Source organism: Anomaloglossus baeobatrachus, chromosome 5 (genome assembly GCF_048569485.1).
Source record: "Anomaloglossus baeobatrachus isolate aAnoBae1 chromosome 5, aAnoBae1.hap1, whole genome shotgun sequence".
Classification (NCBI taxonomy): Eukaryota; Metazoa; Chordata; class Amphibia; order Anura; family Aromobatidae; genus Anomaloglossus; species Anomaloglossus baeobatrachus.
The window spans coordinates 269321355-269341894 of NC_134357.1; the positions used below are offsets into that span (position 1 = coordinate 269321355).

General features: G+C 48.6%; 1 protein-coding gene across 1 annotated transcript in view; it reads right to left on the bottom strand.

The window, feature by feature from the left end:
• The window catches only part of LOC142309958 (proteoglycan 3-like), a 53777-nt gene that overhangs the window by 22185 nt on the left and 11052 nt on the right, over window positions 1–20540 (bottom strand). Inside the window, exon 2 of the mRNA XM_075347430.1 lies at window positions 5993–6237. Coding sequence (XP_075203545.1) covers window positions 5993–6237 — 245 coding nt within the window. The remainder of the gene's footprint in view (window positions 1–5992; window positions 6238–20540) is intronic.

Sequence of the window (20540 nt, forward strand, 5' to 3'; positions counted from 1 at the left end):
GTACAGGGTATAAAGGGGTTTAGTGTCCAAGTGGGCGGGGCCTGTTCTTCGTGTTTCCCAAGCTAGGAGTCAGGTCTCCTTGTGTTCCTGTGATATACTCACCTCTCTCTCTTCTAGAGCCGATCCTGTCTTGCCATCCGGTCCTGCCGAATCCCGAACCCCGAACGCTGTCCATCTACCATCCTGACAGTCCGTACCATCTCTGATCCCTGCGGTGACCCGTCATCTCGCTCCAACGGTTCCGGACTCCGCCTGACATCATCTCGGCTTCCGAACCTGAGCTCCGTCACCCGGACTACCATCAGTGACTCCGTGGTCCCAGGGACTTCTCCATTCTACTCGTGTGCTCGGACTGTCCTGCTACCTGTAGTGCTCCAGCTACCGGACCCCTTACCATCATCAAGGAGTTCGGCCCAGTGGATCCACCTCCTGGGTCTGCCCGTCCACCTGGCCCTAACAGTAAGAACAGGCCATGGATCCCGCTGCAGCACTAGCAGCCTTACAGGAGGAACTCTCACGCTAGCGTGAGACTCAGACCCGCATGCTGCAATTCATGTCTTCTGTGGACGCCCGCCTGAACACGCTACAAGCGTCAGTGACATCTTCAGCATCGCGGGCTTCCACTAGTCAATCCACGGCTCCAGCTCCCGTGGCAGCCTCTTCGGATGCCTCCAGACTTCGTTTGGCCTCACCCCCCCGGTACGCCGGAGATCCCAAGACCTGCAGGGGATTCATAAACCAATGCTCCCTCCATTTCACGCAGCTGCCGCATTTGTTTGCCTCCGACCAAGCCAAGGTCGCCTTCATCATGTCCCATCTAGAGGGTGAGGCACTGGCGTGGATGAACCCCTTGTGGGAAAAGGAGGATCCTGTGACCAAGAACATCCAGGAGTTCCTGCAGGCTTTTCGTGGCACCTTTGACGAGCCCGGACGCGCTTCCGCGTCTGCCTCATCTCTTCTCCGGTTACGTCAGGGGACTCTGACGGTGGGTCAATACGCCATCCGTTTTCGCACCTTGGCTTCGGAACTCGGGTGGAACAACGAGGCCCTAACCGCCGCCTTCTGGGAAGGACTCTCGGGTCGAATTAAAGATGAGCTGGCTGGTCGTGACGTACCATCCACCCTGGATGCCCTGATTACCCTAGCGACTCGAGTGGACATTCGCTTTCAGGAGCGATCCAAAGAGGTGTCCCGTGAGAGACGTCCGGTACGGCATTCCTCTCCTCCGCAGAAGCCCGCCGTACTTCAGTCAACGGCATCTGGTGTCTCCGTCCACGAGCCCATGCAGATCGACCGCGTACGGCAGTCTGAACAACGTCGAGCAGAGCGGCTCGCCAAAGGCCTCTGCTTCTACTGCGGAGAGGGCACACACCTGCTACGCTCCTGTCCAGAGAGGCCGGGAAACTCCAAAGCCTAGGGTTGGTAGGAGAGGCCACCCTAGGTGCTGGGACTCTCTCAGACCCGGTTACATGGACTGTGCAAGTGACAACGGGAGAGACGCGGTTTACGGCTGAGGCGTACCTCGATTCTGGGGCAGCAGGCAATTTCATCCAGCAGGCCACTGTGGACAAGTACCAGGTGCCTGTTACTCCACTCGACAAACCCCTCGTGATAGCCTCTGTGGATGGGAGATCCCTCTCTGACACCATCTCCTGGATCACCAGGCCGGTCGAACTGCGTATCGGTGCCCTGCACACGGAGAACATCGCTCTCTACGTCCTCCCACACATGTCCCATCAAATCCTGCTGGGACTTCCCTGGTTACGGACACACGAACCATCCGTCAGCTGGGGCACTGGTGAAATCACCCGATGGGGCTCTTCTTGCCATGAGAACTGTCTGAAGACCATACAACCCATCCGGCGACCTCCGGTTCCAGAGTCCCTACCGGGACTGCCCTCGGCCTATTGGTCCTTCGCGGACGTCTTTGATAAAAAGGAGTCAGAGGTACTTCCGCCACATCGTCCTTACGATTGTGCCATCGACCTGCTCCCGGGAACTACACCACCTCGAGGACGGATATATCCACTGTCTCCAGCCGAAACAAGGGCCATGTCTACTTACATCACAGAGAGCCTGGCAAGGGGATTCATTCGGAGGTCCTCCTCTCCTGCTGGAGCAGGCTTCTTCTTCGTCAAGAAGAAAGAAGGCGACTTACGCCCATGCATAGACTACCGGGGATTGAACCAAATCACCGTGAAAAACAAGTACCCCCTGCCGCTCATCCCCGAATTGTTTGATCGGCTTAGAGGAGCTCGTGTGTTCACCAAGTTGGATCTTCGGGGTGCCTACAACCTGGTCCGCATCCGCTCTGGGGACGAATGGAAGACCGCGTTCAATACACGCGATGGGCACTATGAATACTGCGTGATGCCCTTCGGCCTGTGTAACGCACCAGCAGTCTTTCAAGAATTGGTGAACGACGTTTTCCGGGATCTTCTCTACGTCTGTGTGGTGGTGTATCTGGATGATATCCTTGTCTTCTCTCCGGACCTCCAGACCCACAGAGAGAACGTGCAGCTGGTTCTACAAAGACTGAGAGAGAATCGTCTGTACGCCAAGTACGAGAAGTGTGTCTTTGAGCAGTCTACTCTCCCCTTCCTGGGTTATCTCATCTCCGATACCGGACTGCAGATGGATCCAAAGAAGGTCTCCTCCATTCTCAACTGGCCTCCTCCTTCTGGACTGAAGGCAATCCAACGCTTTCTGGGATTCGCCAACTATTACCGCCAGTTCATCCCTCACTTCTCTGCTCTGACTGCTCCTCTCTCCGCCTTGACCAAGAAGGGGGCTAATCCAAAGGACTGGTCACCTGCGGCCGACGCCGCGTTTGGCTCTCTGAAGCGGGCATTTGCCTCCTCTCCTGTACTCCACCGTCCGGAGTTAAACCGTCAGTTCACCTTGGAGGTGGATGCCTCCTCCTCGGGAGCCGGAGCAGTGCTTATGCAGAAGTCCTCCTCCGGGAAGATGGTGACTTGCGGTTTCTTCTCCAAGAGCTTCTCAGCGCCTGAACGCAACTACACCATCGGTGACCGAGAGCTATTGGCAGTCAAACAGGCTCTGGAGGAATGGCGCTACCTTCTGGAAGGAGCAGTGTACCCCGTTATTATTTACACGGACCACAAGAACCTGGAATACCTGCGGTCTGCTCAGCGACTGAACCCACGGCAAGCCAGGTGGTCCTTGTTCTTTGCCAGATTCGATTTCCAGCTCCATTTCAGACCCGCGGACAAGAATGTACGAGCAGATGCCTTGTCCAGGTCTTTCATGCCCATGGAGCAGGAGGAGGAGACATCCCAACCCATCATCTGTCCTAGTAAAATCATTCCGGTGGCCCCTGTCACCCTGGCCCAGATACCGCCCGGGAAGACCTATGTCTCTGAGACTGACAGGCAAAAAGTGTTACACTGGGGCCATGCCTCGAAAACAGCCGGTCATGCTGGTCAGAAGAGAACTTGGAATGCGATTGTACGTCATTACTGATGGCCATCTCTTCGCACGGACGTCGCCTCTTTTGTCTCTGCCTGCTCCTCTTGTGCCAGGAACAAGACGCCCAAACACCTGCCATATGGCCGTCTTCTGCCTTTGCCTATACCCTCAGTTCCGTGGCAACACATTGCGATGGACTTTATTACGGACTTGCCATTGTCCTCCGGACACACAGTCATATGGGTCGTGGTGGATCGGTTCTCTAAAATGGCTCATTTCGTCCCTATGGCTGGACTGCCCTCTGCCCAGGAACTCGCGGACGCCTATATACATCACATCTTCCGCTTGCATGGCTTTCCCTCACACATTGTGTCCGACAGAGGAACTCAGTTCACCTCCCGCTTCTGGAGGGCTCTCTGCAAACATCTGGGAGTGACTCTGGACTTTTCCTCAGCCTACCATCCTCAGTCGAATGGCCAAGTGGAACGGGTCAATCAGATCTTGACCTCCTTCTTACGTCACTACGTCAACGCCCATCATGACGACTGGTCCACGCTTCTTCCCTGGGCTGAATTCTCCCATAACCACCACGTCAGTGAGTCCTCCTCCAGCTCTCCCTTCCATGTCGTTTACGGACTTCAGCCTACCGTCCCATTGCCTGTATCCTCTTCCTCGGATGTCCCTGCTGCTGATGCTGTAGCCCGTGACTTTACAACCATTTGGGACTCTGTTAAGGCGTCCCTTGCACGTGCCTCCCTGCGGATGAAGAGACACGCAGACAAGAGACGTCTGGACCCTCCGTGTTTCTCTCCTGGAGATCTCGTCTGGCTTGCTTCCAAGTACGTCCGATTGAAGCTACCATCCTACAAGCTGGGTCCTCGCTACATCGGGCCGTTTAAAGTCCTCAGCAAGATCAATGAGGTCTCCTACAAGCTACAGCTCCCGGCAACGATGAGGATACCCAATTCCTTCCACGTCTCCCTGCTCAAGCCGGTTGTCCTTGGTCCCTTCTCCGCTGCTGCCAGTTCGGCTCCTCCTCCTATTGCCGATGACGACATCTATGCGGTAAGGGATATCGTGGCCATGAAGACCGTACGGGGTCGACAGTTCTTCCTGGTGGACTGGGCAGGGTATGGTCCTGAGGATAGGTCCTGGGAGCCTCGGGAGAATGTGGGCACTCCTCTGATCCGTGCCTTCCTGTCTCGGTTGCGGGGAGGGGGGCGTGGGGGGGGTACTGTCACGCTCCCCGGGTCCCCTGCTCTGATCCCCGGCTCACCTGCCACGCTCCCCGCTCTCCAGCCTCCATTTCCTGCACGTCCCAGGCCTCCTGGTCCCCGCTCCCGGCGCCCGTCGGTTTCCCAGCCCCAGCCCGGCTCTGCTGCTTCCTCCTCTCAGCTTCCTGCTCTGGCTTCTGGCACCCGGGCCGCGCGCATGCGCATTAGGGCGCGCGCGCGGTCATTGACCCTTTCTTAAAGGGCCAGCGTCCACTGACAGGAAATGAAGCACACAGGTACAGGGTATAAAGGGGTTTAGTGTCCAAGTGGGCGGGGCCTGTTCTTCGTGTTTCCCAAGCTAGGAGTCAGGTCTCCTTGTGTTCCTGTGATATACTCACCTCTCTCTCTTCTAGAGCCGATCCTGTCTTGCCATCCGGTCCTGCCGAATCCCGAACCCCGAACGCTGTCCATCTACCATCCTGACAGTCCGTACCATCTCTGATCCCTGCGGTGACCCGTCATCTCGCTCCAACGGTTCCGGACTCCGCCTGACATCATCTCGGCTTCCGAACCTGATCTCCGTCACCCGGACTACCATCAGTGACTCCGTGGTCCCAGGGACTTCTCCATTCTACTCGTGTGCTCGGACTGTCCTGCTACCTGTAGTGCTCCAGCTACCGGACCCCTTACCATCATCAAGGAGTTCGGCCCAGTGGATCCACCTCCTGGGTCTGCCCGTCCACCTGGCCCTAACAACATACCATTTGCTATATTTATCATTGTCCACCATTTTATACCCTCCATCTACTGTAACAAAGAAAATAAGATCTTTTCTTGTGCCAAAATTTATTGCTGCTATTAAAGGCCTTTTTACACACACAGATAAATCTGTGGCAGATCTGTGGCAGATCTATGGCAGATCTATGGCAGATCTGTGGTTGCTGTTAAATTGTGGACAATCAGTGCCAGGTTTGTGGCTGTGTACAAATGGAACAATATGTCCATGATTTCACTGCAACCACAGATCTGCCAAAGATTTATCTGTGTGTGTGACAGGGCCTTAAGTGTCCTGTTTTCATGGTTGTCTTTCCGTTTTTATGTGTGTCACCATTTTTTGTATTTAATAAATTTACTCTTTTGCACATATAATTCTTGTCCTCCTGTATTTACATCAATTCTATGAGTTTGTGTTGGTGGTCGGGTGACCATACTTAGGTACCCTCCCACAATTATGTTATATCTAGTTTTTTTGGAGTCTTTTGTATTTAATGTTGGTGTAACAGCAGCAATATTGTACACTGACATATAACACAGCATTATAAGGCTACTAATCAGATATATAAACCTACCAAGGCTTTGTGGTAGGTAAGAGAGCTTCGGAAAGCATGGTACTGGCATTTTCCATTACCCGAACAGACAGAATATTCTGCTTTTTCAGTAAAATCTGGCTCCATGTGGTCACTTTCTTGGCTCAGAGACAAGTCTTCTTCACCCGACTCCTCCTCATTGTGGAACTCATCAGATGACTCATGAAAGTGATCTTCATTTGTGGCAACTTTAATTAACTGTTCGTCATTTTCCTGCTCATAATCTCCTGAGAAGAAAAGAAAAAATAGTATATAAAAGAAACACAACTTCTACTCTGGGCTTTATTACTAAGGCTCTGGTCACTCTTCTACCAGATGCTTTCAATCGGGATGACATTGAGCTTGATGACCAGAATAGCATATAAAAATAAAGCAAATAAAACTAAAAACAAAGGACAGCTCTATCAGGATTCATATCATTTTTCAGGTAGGCAACATTCGGGATGAAGCCATTGAATTCTCCTGTTTGTGCTTTTTTTGCTGGGAAATTCTATTTACATAGAAGTTATTCTCTGCAAATCTAATGTCCCTTAGTATCCTCTGGGCTTTCTCTGGACCCCAGGGCATAACGACAATAACGTAAAAAAATGAAAAAATTGTTATACTCATCTTATCGCTCACCTCTCCTGCCCCTCCGCTACCCAGTCGTCCAAGTTCTCAACATCTTCCTATAACCCGAAGCTTGCTTGGACTTTTTGGTACTCTCACAATATGCCAAAATTCTGGATGTCAACGGGGCATCATGACGTAACTGCCTTCCCCGCAGAATTCTCTCCGGTGCCATGACACCCTAAAGTCCAGTGCAGTCCAAGTGGACTGAAGATTCTCATGCAAGTGGTGGGGGATAGGAAGATGTGGCGAAGGCTGGATGAGCGGCAATGAGTATCAGAGGGGCAGGAGAAGCAAGCAGTAAGGTGAGAATATTTTTTTTTATTTATTTGCCTATTTAATGGCTCATTATGGATCAGAAAAATGGTGCTTCAATAAAAAAAATAACCTTTAATAACCTTATACTATTTTTTAGTATGGCTGTTACACAGCTCCTCCTTGCTGACTAAACATTCCACAGATAAAGACAATGGCAACTTTTAGTTTTTTTCATATAAATTCTTAAACTCAAAAAATGTCTCAGAATAACATATATTTTCATTATTCAGAAATCAATCTTACACTGAGGATAAACCTCACAGTGAATAATTCCAAGTATAGTGCGGTATAGACAAGTGGACATTTCATTCCACATAGAAGAATTCCAGAGACGCTGGATCAGTCACCCACCCCTGAGCAACATTTCGAAGAACCACCCTCTTTCTCAAGCCTCTACAGTCTCATGTTCTGAGGTTAATACAATGGTTAATACAATGTGAACACCGTCACCAATCCTAGAAAAAGTATTACAGCATTAAAAAAACTATTAAAAACATTGATATAGTGACGCATAAAATATTTTTCACCCTTCATAAATTAGCAATCCTTAATCTTTCTTTTATGTTCAACCGTCATTTTAAATGCGTGAATATATCAGGCATAGTAAACATGCATACCAATTATGCGGATATCAATAAGAAAACACTAAACTTGTAAATTTCATTTATGGCCACGTCACACTAAGCAACATCGCTGCTGAGGCACGACTTTTGTGACGTAGCAGCGATGTTGCTAGCGATGTTGCTGTGTGTGACATCCAGCAACAACCTGGCCCCTGCTGTGAGGTCGCTGGTTGTTTCTGAATGTCCTGGACCCTTTTTTAGTTGTTGCTCTCCCGCTGTGAAGGACACATCACTGTGTGTGACAGCGACAGAGCAACAACTAAATGTGCAGGCAGCAGGAGCCGGCTTCTGCGGACGCTGGTAACCAATGTAAATATAGGGTAACCAAGAAGCCCTTTCCTTGGTTACCCGATATTTACCTTCGTTACCAGCGTCCGCCGCTCTCACGCTGTCAGTGCCGGCTCCTGCACACATAGCCAGACTACACATCGGGTAATTAACCCGATGTGTACTGTCGCTAGGAGTGCAGGGAGCCAGCGCTAAGCGGTGTGCGCTGGTAACCAAGGTAAATATCGGGTTGGTTACCCGATATTTATCTTAGTTACCAAGCGCAGCATCGCTTCCACGCGTCGCTGGGGGCTGGTCACTGGCTGCTGGTGAGATCTGCCTGTTTGACAGCTCACCAGCAACCCGTGTAGCAACGCTCCAGCGATCCCTGCCAGGTCAGGTTGCTGGTGGGATCCCTGGAGGGTCGCTTAAGGCCCCGTCACACTAAGCAACATCGCTAGCAACATCGCTGCTAACGAACAACTTTTGTGACGTTGCTAGCGATGTTGCTGTGTGTGACATCCAGCAACAACCTGGCCCCTGCTGTGAGGTCGTTGGTTGTTGCTGAATGTCCTGGGCCATTTTTTAGTTGTTGCTGTCCCGCTGTGAAGCACAGATCGCTGTGTGTGACAGCGAGACAGCAACAACTAAATGTGCAGGCAGCAGGAGCCGGCTTCTGCGGAGGCTGGTAACCAATGTAAACATCGGGTAACCAAGAAGCCCTGTCCTTGGTTACCCGATATTTACCTTTGATACCAGCCTCAGCCGCTCTCACTGTCAGTGCGGGCTTCTGCTCTGTAAACATGTAGCTGCAGGACACATCGGGTTAATTAACCCGATGTGTGCTGTAACTAGGAGAGCAAGGAGCCAGCGCTCAGTGTGCGCTGCTCCCTGCTCTCTGCATGTGTGGCTGGTCACTGGTTGCTGGTGAGCTCACCAGCAACTTGTGTAGCCACGCTCCAGCGATCCCTGCCAGGTCAGGTTGCTGGTGGGATCGCTGGAGCGTCGCAGTGTGACAGCTCACCAGCAACCTCCTAGCAACTTACCAGCGATCCCTATTGTTGTTGGGATCGCTGGTAAGTTGCTTAGTGTGACTGGACCCTTAGTGTGACTGTACCTTTAGACCCCCTACAGTAGGTTGTATTTTAAGGGAATCTGTCAAGTGATTTTCTCATACAATCCTAACATTATCTTTAAATAGGGCTTAAGGAGACCTTTCAGGATCACTAACTTTTATTGTTTTGGCTTCTCCTGTTCTCTTCCTGTAAGCAGTAGAATTCTGTATGTCCTGACAGCTAATCAAGATTATGTAAATACAACTTACATATGCACTGCTCTCCCCACCTACCTCCCAGTGCATTCACTATCACTGCTGAGGGGTGGGGTGGAGTATGGGTGGTGGCAACAGTATAAATTCAGTTCAGATTTACTATCACTGATGCCAGCACAGAGGTGGGGAGCAGGGCATATGCAAATTGTAATTACATATGCTTGACTAGTTACTATGCCACTCTGAGCTTACAAGATAACAGGAAGAGAGAAAGCTATAAAGTATACTGGATTCTGAAAGGTCTCCCTAAGCCTTATTTTAGTATTGTACTACAAAATGACCTGACATATTCCCTTTAATGTGTATATCCAACTTACAATTCAATGTAATAAATATTTCTGCAATTTTATCAGCTCTCGATTTGTCACTTCTTTCAGTATCATTCTATTTCATTCAAATAGTTAATATCTGAATTCCTTTTTTTTCCATTCCTTATTTTGTACTGGAAGTTGAGAAAGAGGTTGCTTCCTTAAAATTTCCCTCAGAGGTGGGTGACTGATCCCGTGTCTCTGAATGTTTCTATTTGGAATTAAATTTTCTTTTGTCTATACTGAAATGCTACATGCAAATTTGATCTCTGAATGATGAATATGGATGTTATTATGTGCCAATATTTGAGATAAATAAAGAATATATGAAGAGAACTAAAAGTTGAATTTGACTTTATTTGTGGAAAATGTTCTGAAAGATTGTGGCCAGCAACCGCCATTTAGCTGAAGGAAATTGCAAAAAATAGATATTTTAGCAAATGAGGATTTTTTAAAAAAAAAATTTGAGTCGAATTCAATTCTATTCAAATTTATTTGCTCATCTCTAGTGATAATAGCTATGGCACAATTCGTATTTGGAATACAGCCTATGATAACAAAATAACATCCGGACTTAGATATTTCGGCAGCATCTCTCAAGGTCAATCAGCTGTACAAAAATTGTATGAAAAGGAAAAATTGTGATTAAAACATATCAGCACCCCTATACAGTGTGTCCACCCACATCCTGTCCACTGCCATTAACTTGAGAACGGCGGCAGCTATAGGCATAGAAGTGGTGTCTAGGTATAGTAAAGTAGCCATGCGCTATGCGATGAAACCACCTATTGCGCCACCTGGTGGAAAACAACGGAGTTAGCATTTTTATCTCAAAAATGTAACGAGATAGAGAAAAAAGTGAATAACAAAGTTATAGGGCATCATCAATTCAATACGAATCGACACCTTGCATACAGAAATGCTATGATTAGAATGTGTAAAACTCACAAGGCTGCGGACGTGAAGCGATACCTCATGGAGACCTTCCTACAAGTCAATGGGTATGGCGGCTGCGTGGAGTGGCCTCCACACTCACCTGACCTGACCTCATTTGACTTCTTTCTGTGAGGTCACATCAAACAGCAGGTGTATGTGACCCCTCCACCAACATTGCAGGACCTATGACGACATATTACAGATGCTTGTGCAAACGTGTCACCTACCATATTGCACAACGTGCAGCAAGATACAGTATGCTGTGCAGAGTCCAGATGTGCATTGCAGCTGACGGTGGCCACTTTGAGCATCAAAGTTAAATGAGCGCCATATGCGTGACCAGCATTCAATGTTTTGGGGGGGTTGTTATGGAACTGCCTAATAAAAGGTGGAAGCAGGCTATCAGGCAGTCAGGGTCCACCGTGCAGAGGAAACCTGCTGCTGGTGATGGCAGAAGGTATAGAGAAATCTGTACCACAAAAGTGGTACTTGTCGCTGTTGCCTCACAGCAGCACTAGGACCAACTGCGGTACTCCCTGTTAACTCACAGCGACTACCAAATTAGCATAAACGTAAATGAGGGAATGCTAATAGGATTATGGCGAGTGCCTAAATAATATTAGAGGTGGACTTGTAGTTCCTGTCCAATCACAGAAACTACTATAAGTGTACGGATGGTTACCCCAACCGTAGTCCACTAACTGGCACCTCTGTTGCCTTACAGAGGTAAAGTAATATATATAGTCACACATGTGTTAATATTCACACACTGTATGAATGCAGGTCGGAAATCCGTTACAGGTCATGGAGTTCCCTGGATGCTAACCTCTATTAACTTCATAGAGGGAGAAGCGTGTACCTAAAGTGTAGGTGCGAACAGCACTACCCGTACTGCCTAGGCTCAATGTACAATCCTGCCTCAGCTCCTTGTGCTTGCCGCACGGTAAAGAGTCAGGGAGCTCTCTATGCTAGCCGCACATAAGAACCAGAGAGTCACCTGAGAGCACAGTGAGTGAGATACCTGCCTAAGCCCGCTTCCACTAAGGTGCGAGGAAGCGGGCACTAGCGGTACATTAGTAGGTAAGGAGCGCTTAACCAGCAGGTGTTCACTGGCTTGTGACAGTAAGCATAGGCTAGCTAGTAGGAGAGGTCACACATGAGGCGGCTACCCCATGCATGCACCAAGAGCGACTGAGCGCCGAGCAGCGTGCTGCAGGATCTTATATAGACAAAGCACCTCCCACAAGATGGAGGCGCTCCAGGCTCAATCGACTCTCAGCCAATAGGAATCGAGAACGTCAGCAATGACGTCACCCGCGGCCAATCAGCAACCAGTGCATCATAGTCACGTGATCCCGCATCATCAGTGACGTCACCCGTGGCCAATCAGCAACCAGTGCATGATAGTCACATGATCCCGCATCATTGGTGATGTCACCCACGGCCAATCAACGACTGCCACGTGGTGAGCATGCTCAGAACGAGCCAAAGCTGACTTAGTGCAGAAAGCAGCTTGTCTACTCGCGCACGCGCAGAAACCCCATTTCAGGACTTACAGTTAGGTCCAGAAATATTTGGACAGTGACACAAGTTTTGTTATTTTAGCTGTTTACAAAAACATGTTCAGAAATACAATTATATATATAATATGGGCTGAAAGTGCACACTCCAGCTGCAATATGAGAGTTTTCACATCCAAATCGGAGAAAGGGTTTAGGAATCATAGCTCTGTAATGCATAGCCTCCTTTTTTTCAAGGGACCAAAAGTAATTGGACAAGGGACTCTAAGGGCTGCAATTAACTCTGAAGGCGTCTCCCTCGTTAACCTGTAATCAATGAAGTAGTTAAAAGGTCTGGGGTTGATTACAGGTGTGTGGTTTTGCATTTGGAAGCTGTTGCTGTGACCAGACAACATGCGGTCTAAGGAACTCTCAATTGAGGTGAAGCAGAACATCCTGAGGCTGAAAAAAAGAAAAAATCCATCAGAGAGATAGCAGACATGCTTGGAGTAGCAAAATCAACAGTCGGGTACATTCTGAGAAAAAAGGAATTGACTGGTGAGCTTGGGAACTCAAAAAGGCCTGGGCGTCCACGGATGACAACAGTGGTGGATGATCGCCGCATACTTTCTTTGGTGAAGAAAAACCCGTTCACAACATCAACTGAAGTCCAGAACACTCTCAGTGAAGTAGGTGTATCTGTCTCTAAGTCAACTGTAAAGAGAAGACTCCATGAAAGTAAATACAAAGGGTTCACATCTAGATGCAAACCATTCATCAATTCCAAAAATAGACAGGCCAGAGTTAAATTTGCTGAAAAACACCTCATGAAGCCAGTTCAGTTCTGGAAAAGTATTCTATGGACAGATGAGACAAAGATCAACCTGTACCAGAATGATGGGAAGAAAAAAGTTTGGAGAAGAAAGGGAACGGCACATGATCCAAGGCACACCACATCCTCTGTAAACATGGTGGAGGCAACGTGATGGCATGGGCATGCATGGCTTTCAATGGCACTGGGTCACTTGTGTTTATTGATGACATAACAGCAGACAAGAGTAGCAGGATGAATTCTGAAGTGTACCGGGATATACTTTCAGCCCAGATTCAGCCAAATGCCGCAAAGTTGATCGGACGGCGCTTCATAGTACAGATGGACAATGACCCCAAGCATACAGCCAAAGCTACCCAGGAGTTCATGAGTGCAAAAAAGTGGAACATTCTGCAATGGCCAAGTCAATAACCAGATCTTAACCCAATTGAGCATGCATTTCACTTGCTCAAATCCAGACTTAAGACGGAAAGACCCACAAACAAGCAAGACCTGAAGGCTGCGGCTGTAAAGGCCTGGCAAAGCATTAAGAAGGAGGAAACCCAGCATTTGGTGATGTCCATGGGTTCCAGACTTAAGGCAGTGATTTCCTCCAAAGTATTCGCAACAAAATATTGAAAATAAAAATATTTTGTTTGGGTTTGGTTTATTTGTCCAATTACTTTTGACCTCCTAAAATGTGGAGTGTTTGTAAAGAAATGTGTACAATTCCTACAATTTCTATCAGATATTTTTGTTCAAACCTTCAAATTAAACGTTACAATCTGCACTTGAATTCTGTTGTAGAGGTTTCATTTCAAATCCAATGTGGTGGCATGCAGAGCCCAACTCGCGAAAATTGTGTCACTGTCCAAATATTTCTGGACCTAACTGTATGTGGGCTTTACACAATGCGATCTATCGTGCGATTGCATGAGCGATCGTACCCGCCCCCGTCGTTTGTGCGTCACAGGCAAATCGCTGCCCGTGTCGCACAAAGTCGTGAAACCCCCGTCACACGTACTTACCTGCTGAGCGTCCTCGCTGTGGGCGGCAAACATCCTCTTCCTGAAGGGGGAGGGACGTTCGGCATCACAGCGACGTCACACACCCGCCGGCGAATAGAAGCGGAGGGGCGGAGATGAGCGGGACGTAAACATCCCGCTTACCTCCTTCCTTCCGCATAGTCGGTGGGTGCCGCGGGACCCAGGTAAGCTGTGGTCATCATCCCCGGGGTGTCACAGGGAGCAATGTGTTAAACCCGGGAACGATGAACAACCGGTGCCATGTTAAATAAACAATTTTTAAAAATTAAACGACGAGTACACGACTCACAATTTGTGAACGATACTGCGTCGCTCGGAGGTGTCACACGAGACGACGTCGTGAACGATGCCGGATGTGCGTCACGAAAACCGTGACCCCGACGATGCATCGATAGCCCGTCTCGTGTAAAGCCCACATTAGCCTTAGCAGCTAGGAAGTTCTCAGGCGGGTAGAATGCCGTGGCAGAGAACCAGAGGGAGAAGAAGGAGAACGCGGACCCGCAGACCCACGACCCGTAACAGGGGTCATGGGTTTCATATCATAGCATTTCTGTATGCAAGGTGTTGATTCGTATTGAATTGTACGGACGAGTGCTATCCAAAAAAACATCAGACTGCATTCACACCAGTGCAAAACTATGGGGCAATGTCCATCTGCGATTTAGTTCTCATGCCATACCTGCATAAGAAATGAATCGCAGTGTTTGGCACCGAGTCTTGGCTCACACGCACCCATACAAGTCTATGGGTGCGTGTGAAACATTGCACTGCACTCGGATGTTGTCCGACCGCAGTGCGATATACGTAGAGACTAGAGATGAGTGAACCGGTCCTGGTTCGGCTCGAGGTCGGTTCGCCGAACGGAGGTCCCGTTCGAGTTCGTCTCGTCGAACGTTCGACGAACCGAACTCGAACTGCATAGGAAACAATGGCAGGCAATCACAAACACAGAAAAACACCTAGAAAACACCCTCAAAGGTGTCCAAAAGGTGACAAACAACTCACAACACATGGGAAAGTGACAAGGACATATACTCATGCGAAAACAAAACAGCTGGACAAGGAAAAAGAGGAAGACACACAGATATAGGCATGGCACGCCCTTCTAAAATCATGTAAAACACCGCAAGGTGACTCCAAGCGTAGTCTCCCTTTTTTTCCAAAAATTGGGCCCCACACACACCCACCCATTCAGTGGCAGCAGTTGTGCCCCAGTTGTACAATTCACAGCTAGATTTGCATCAAGCACATTCAAAGATACGCCATAATTAACCGTCCCCAGGATGACACCGGGGTAGGTAGCAAAGTCTTTCCTGATCCCAGCTCTGTTCATCTTGGCTTCTTTTAAAAACAATGTAAGCAAGGGTTACTCCAAGTGGAGTCTCCCTTTTTTCCAAAAATTGGGCCCCACACACAACCACCCCTTCAGTGGCAGCAGTTGTGCCCCAGTTGGACACTTCACAGCTACATTTGCATCAAGCACATTCAAAAATACGCCATTCTTATCCGTCCCCAGGATGACACCGGGGTAGGTAGCAAAGTCTTTCCTGATCCCAGCTCTGTTCATCTTGGCTTCTTTTAAAAACACAGCAAGCAAGGGTTACTCCAAGCGGAGTCTCCCTTTTTTCCAAAAATTGGGCCCCACACACACCCACCCATTCAGTGGCAGCAGTTGTGCCCCAGTTGTACAATTCACAGCTAGATTTGCATCAAGCACATTCAAAAATATGCCATAATTAACCGTCCCCAGGATGACACCGGGGTAGGTAGCAAAGTCTTTCCTGATCCCAGCTCTGTTCATCTTGGCTTCTTTTAAAAACACAGCAAGCAAGGGTTACTCCAAGCGGAGTCTCCCTTTTTTCCAAAAATTGGGCCCCACACACACCCACCCATTCAGTGGCAGCAGTTGTGCCCCAGTTGTACAATTCACAGCTAGATTTGCATCAAGCACATTCAAAAATACGCCATAATTAACCGTCCCCAGGATGACACCGGGGTAGGTAGCAAAGTCTTTCCTGATCCCAGCTCTGTTCATCTTGGCTTCTTTTAAAAACAATGTAAGCAAGGGTTACTCCAAGTGGAGTCTCCCTTTTTTACAAAAATTGGGCCCCACACACACCCACCCCTTCAGTGGCAGCAGTTGTGCCCCAGTTGGACACTTCACAGCTACATTTGCATCAAGCACATTCAAAAATACGCCATTCTTATCCGTCCCCAGGATGACACCGGGGTAGGTAGCAAAGTCTTTCCTGATCCCAGCTCTGTTCATCTTGGCTTCTTTTAAAAACACAGCAAGCAAGGGTTACTCCAAGCGGAGTCTCCCTTTTTTCCAAAAATTGGGCCCCACACACACCCACCCATTAAGTGGCAGCAGTTGTGCCCCAGTTGTACAATTCACAGCTAGATTTGCATCAAGCACATTCAAAAATACGCCATAATTAACCGTCCCCAGGATGACACCGGGGTAGGTAGCAAAGTCTTTCCTGATCCCAGCTCTGTTCATCTTGGCTTCTTTTAAAAACGCAGCAAGCAAGGGTTACTCCAAGCGGAGTCTCCCTTTTTTCCAGAAATTGGGCCCCACACACACCCACCCCATCAGTGGCAGCACTTGGGCCCTAGTTGCAAACAGGATGTTTTGATTTGCATCAAGCACATTCAAAAATACGCCATAATTAACCGTCCCCAGCATGACACCGGGGTAGGTAGATAAAGTCTTTGCTGACCCATGACTTGTCCATCTTGGCTTCTTTTAAAAACACAGCAAGCAAGGGTTACTCCAAGCGGAGTCTCCCTTTTTTCCAAAAATTGGGCCCCACACACACCCACCCCTTCAGTGGCAGCAGTTGTGCCCCAGTTGGACACTTCACAGCTACATTTGCATCAAGCACATTCAAAAATACGCCATTCTTATCCGTCCCCAGGATGACACCGGGGTAGGTAGCAAAGTCTTTCCTGATCCCAGCTCTGTTCATCTTGGCTTCTTTTAAAAACACAGCAAGCAAGGGTTACTCCAAGCGGAGTCTCCCTTTTTTCCAAAAATTGGGCCCCACACACACCCACCCATTCAGTGGCAGCAGTTGTGCCCCAGTTGTACACTTCACAGCTAGATTTGCATCAAGCACATTCAAAAATACGCCATAATTAACCGCCCCCAGGATGACACCGGGGTAGGTAGCAAAGTCTTTCCTGATCCCAGCTCTGTTCATCTTGGCTTCTTTTAAAAACACAGCAAGCAAGGGTTACTCCAAGCGGAGTCTCCCTTTTTTCCAAAAATTGGGCCCCACACACACCCACCCATTCAGTGGCAGCAGTTGTGCCCCAGTTGTACAATTCACAGCTAGATTTGCATCAAGCACATTCAAAAATACGCCATAATTAACCGTCCCCAGGATGACACCGGGGTAGGTAGCAAAGTCTTTCCTGATCCCAGCTCTGTTCATCTTGGCTTCTTTTAAAAACAATGTAAGCAAGGGTTACTCCAAGTGGAGTCTCCCTTTTTTCCAAAAATTGGGCCCCACACACACCCACCCCTTCAGTGGCAGCAGTTGTGCCCTAGTTGGACACTTCACAGCTACATTTGCATCAAGCACATTCAAAAATACGCCATTCTTATCCGTCCCCAGGATGACACCGGGGTAGGTAGCAAAGTCTTTCCTGATCCCAGCTCTGTTCATCTTGGCTTCTTTTAAAAACACAGCAAGCAAGGGTTACTCCAAGCGGAGTCTCCCTTTTTTCCAAAAATTGGGCCCCACACACACCCACCCCTTCAGTGGCAGCAGTTGTGCCCCAGTTGTACAATTCACAGCTAGATTTGCATCAAGCACATTCAAAAATACGCCATAATTAACCGTCCCCAGGATGACACCGGGGTAGGTAGCAAAGTCTTTCCTGATCCCAGCTCTGTTCATCTTGGCTTCTTTTAAAAACACAGCAAGCAAGGGTTACTCCAAGCGGAGTCTCCCTTTTTTCCAAAAATTGGGCCCCACACACACCCACCCATTCAGTGGCAGCAGTTGTGCCCCAGTTGTACAATTCACAGCTAGATTTGCATCAAGCACATTCAAAAATACGCCATAATTAACCGTCCCCAGGATGACACCGGGGTAGGTAGCAAAGTCTTTCCTGATCCCAGCTCTGTTCATCTTGGCTTATTTTAAAAACACAGCAAGCAAGGGTTACTCCAAGCGGAGTCTCCCTTTTTTCCAAAAATTGGGCCCCACACACACCCACCCCTTCAGTGGAAGCAGTTGTGCCCCAGTTGTACAATTCACAGCTAGATTTGCATCAAGCACATTCAAAAATACGCCATAATTAACCGTCCCCAGGATGACACCGGGGTAGGTAGCAAAGTCTTTCCTGATCCCAGCTCTGTTCATCTTGGCTTCTTTTAAAAACAATGTAAGCAAGGGTTACTCCAAGTGGAGTCTCCCTTTTTTCCAAAAATTGGGCCCCACACACACCCACCCCTTCAGTGGCAGCAGTTGTGCCCCAGTTGGACACTTCACAGCTACATTTGCATCAAGCACATTCAAAAATACGCCATTCTTATCCGTCCCCAGGATGACACCGGGGTAGGTAGCAAAGTCTTTCCTGATCCCAGCTCTGTTCATCTTGGCTTCTTTTAAAAACACAGCAAGCAAGGGTTACTCCAAGCGGAGTCTCCCTTTTTTCCAAAAATTGGGCCCCACACACACCCACCCATTCAGTGGCAGCAGTTGTGCCCCAGTTGTACAATTCACAGCTAGATTTGCATCAAGCACATTCAAAAATACGCCATAATTAACCGTCCCCAGGATGACACCAGGGTAGGTAGCAAAGTCTTTCCTGATCCCAGCTCTGTTCATCTTGGCTTCTTTTAAAAACACAGCAAGCAAGGGTTACTCCAAGCGGAGTCTCCCTTTTTTCCAAAAATTGGGCCCCACACACACCCACCCATTCAGTGGCAGCAGTTGTGCCCCAGTTGTACAATTCACAGCTAGATTTGCATCAAGCACATTCAAAAATACGCCATAATTAACCGTCCCCAGGATGACACCGGGGTAGGTAGCAAAGTCTTTCCTGATCCCAGCTCTGTTCATCTTGGCTTCTTTTAAAAACAATGTAAGCAAGGGTTACTCCAAGCGGAGTCTCCCTTTTTTCCAAAAATTGGGCCCCACACACACCCACCCCTTCAGTGGCAGCAGTTGTGCCCCAGTTGGACACTTCACAGCTACATTTGCATCAAGCACATTCAAAAATACGCCATTCTTATCCGTCCCCAGGATGACACCGGGGTAGGTAGCAAAGTCTTTCCTGATCCCAGCTCTGTTCATCTTGGCTTCTTTTAAAAACACAGCAAGCAAGGGTTACTCCAAGCGGAGTCTCCCTTTTTTCCAAAAATTGGGCCCCACACACACCCACCCATTCAGTGGCAGCAGTTGTGCCCCAGTTGTACAATTCACAGCTAGATTTGCATCAAGCACATTCAAAAATACGCCATAATTAACCGTCCCCAGGATGACACCGGGGTAGGTAGCAAAGTCTTTCATGATCCTGACTCCAAGCGGAGTCTCCCTTTTTTTCCAAAAATTGTGCCCCACACACACCCACCCCTTCAGTGGCAGCACTTGTGCCCTAGTTGTACACTTCACAGCTAGATTTGCATCAAGCACATTCCAAATCCACAAGCATTTACTCTCCCCAGGATGACACAGGGGTTGTAAATTGCTTCTGGATCCATGACTTGTTCATTTTGATGAACGTCAGTCTGTCCACATTGTCACTGGACAGACGCGTGCGCTTATCTGTCAGCACACACCCAGCAGCACTGAAGACACATTCAGAGACAACGCTGGCAGCTGGACACGACAAAATCTCCAAGGTGTAAGTTGCGAGCTCTGGCCATTTTTCTAGGTTTGAAGCCCAAAAGGAGCAAGGCTCCATTTGCAAAGTCATGGCATCGATGTTCATTTGGAGATACTCCTGTATCATCCTCTCCAGCCGTTGACTATGTGTCAGACTTGTTGTCTCTGGTGGCCTTGCAAAAGAGGGTCTAAAAAAATTATGAAAAGATTCCATAAAATTGCTGTTACCAGCACCAGATACGGTCCTACTGGTACGGGTAGACTGTTGAAGATGACGAGACCGTCCCATGTTTGTCAAGTTACAACTGGGAGATTCCCTCCCTGCACCTGCACGGTTGTTTGGTGGAAAAGCCGAGCTAAGATCGAGTAACAGCTTCTGCTGATACTCCTGCATACGTGCGTCCCTTTCTATGGCTGGAATTATGTCACAAAATTTGGACTTGTACCGGGGATCTAATAGTGTGGCAATCCAGTAGTCATCATCACTTCTAATTTTGACAATACGACTGTCATGTTGGAGGTAGTGCAACAAAAAGGCACTCATGTGTCTTGCGCAGCCATGCGGACCAAGTCCACGCTGTGTTTGTGGCATAGAGGTGCTACCCGTTCTTTCTTCCTCTGACATCTCCCCCCAACCTCTTTCAACTGAAATTTGACCAAGGTCTCCCTCATCCGCTGAGTCTTCCATGTCCATGGACAGTTCGTCCTCCATTTCTTCATGTTCTCCTGCACCTTCGTCAACATTTCGCCTGCTACTATGCGCCCTTGTCGATCCCTGTCCCCCATGGTCCCATGCCTGCTGCGTTGGTGATGATGAACGTCTGGACCTTGGTGATGTTGTTGTCCCTTGCGCATATGAATCCTCCTGTAGTTCCTCCCCTTCCTGTTGTCCCACCCCCTGACTCCGAATAGTGTTTAGCGTGTGCTCCAGCATGTAAAT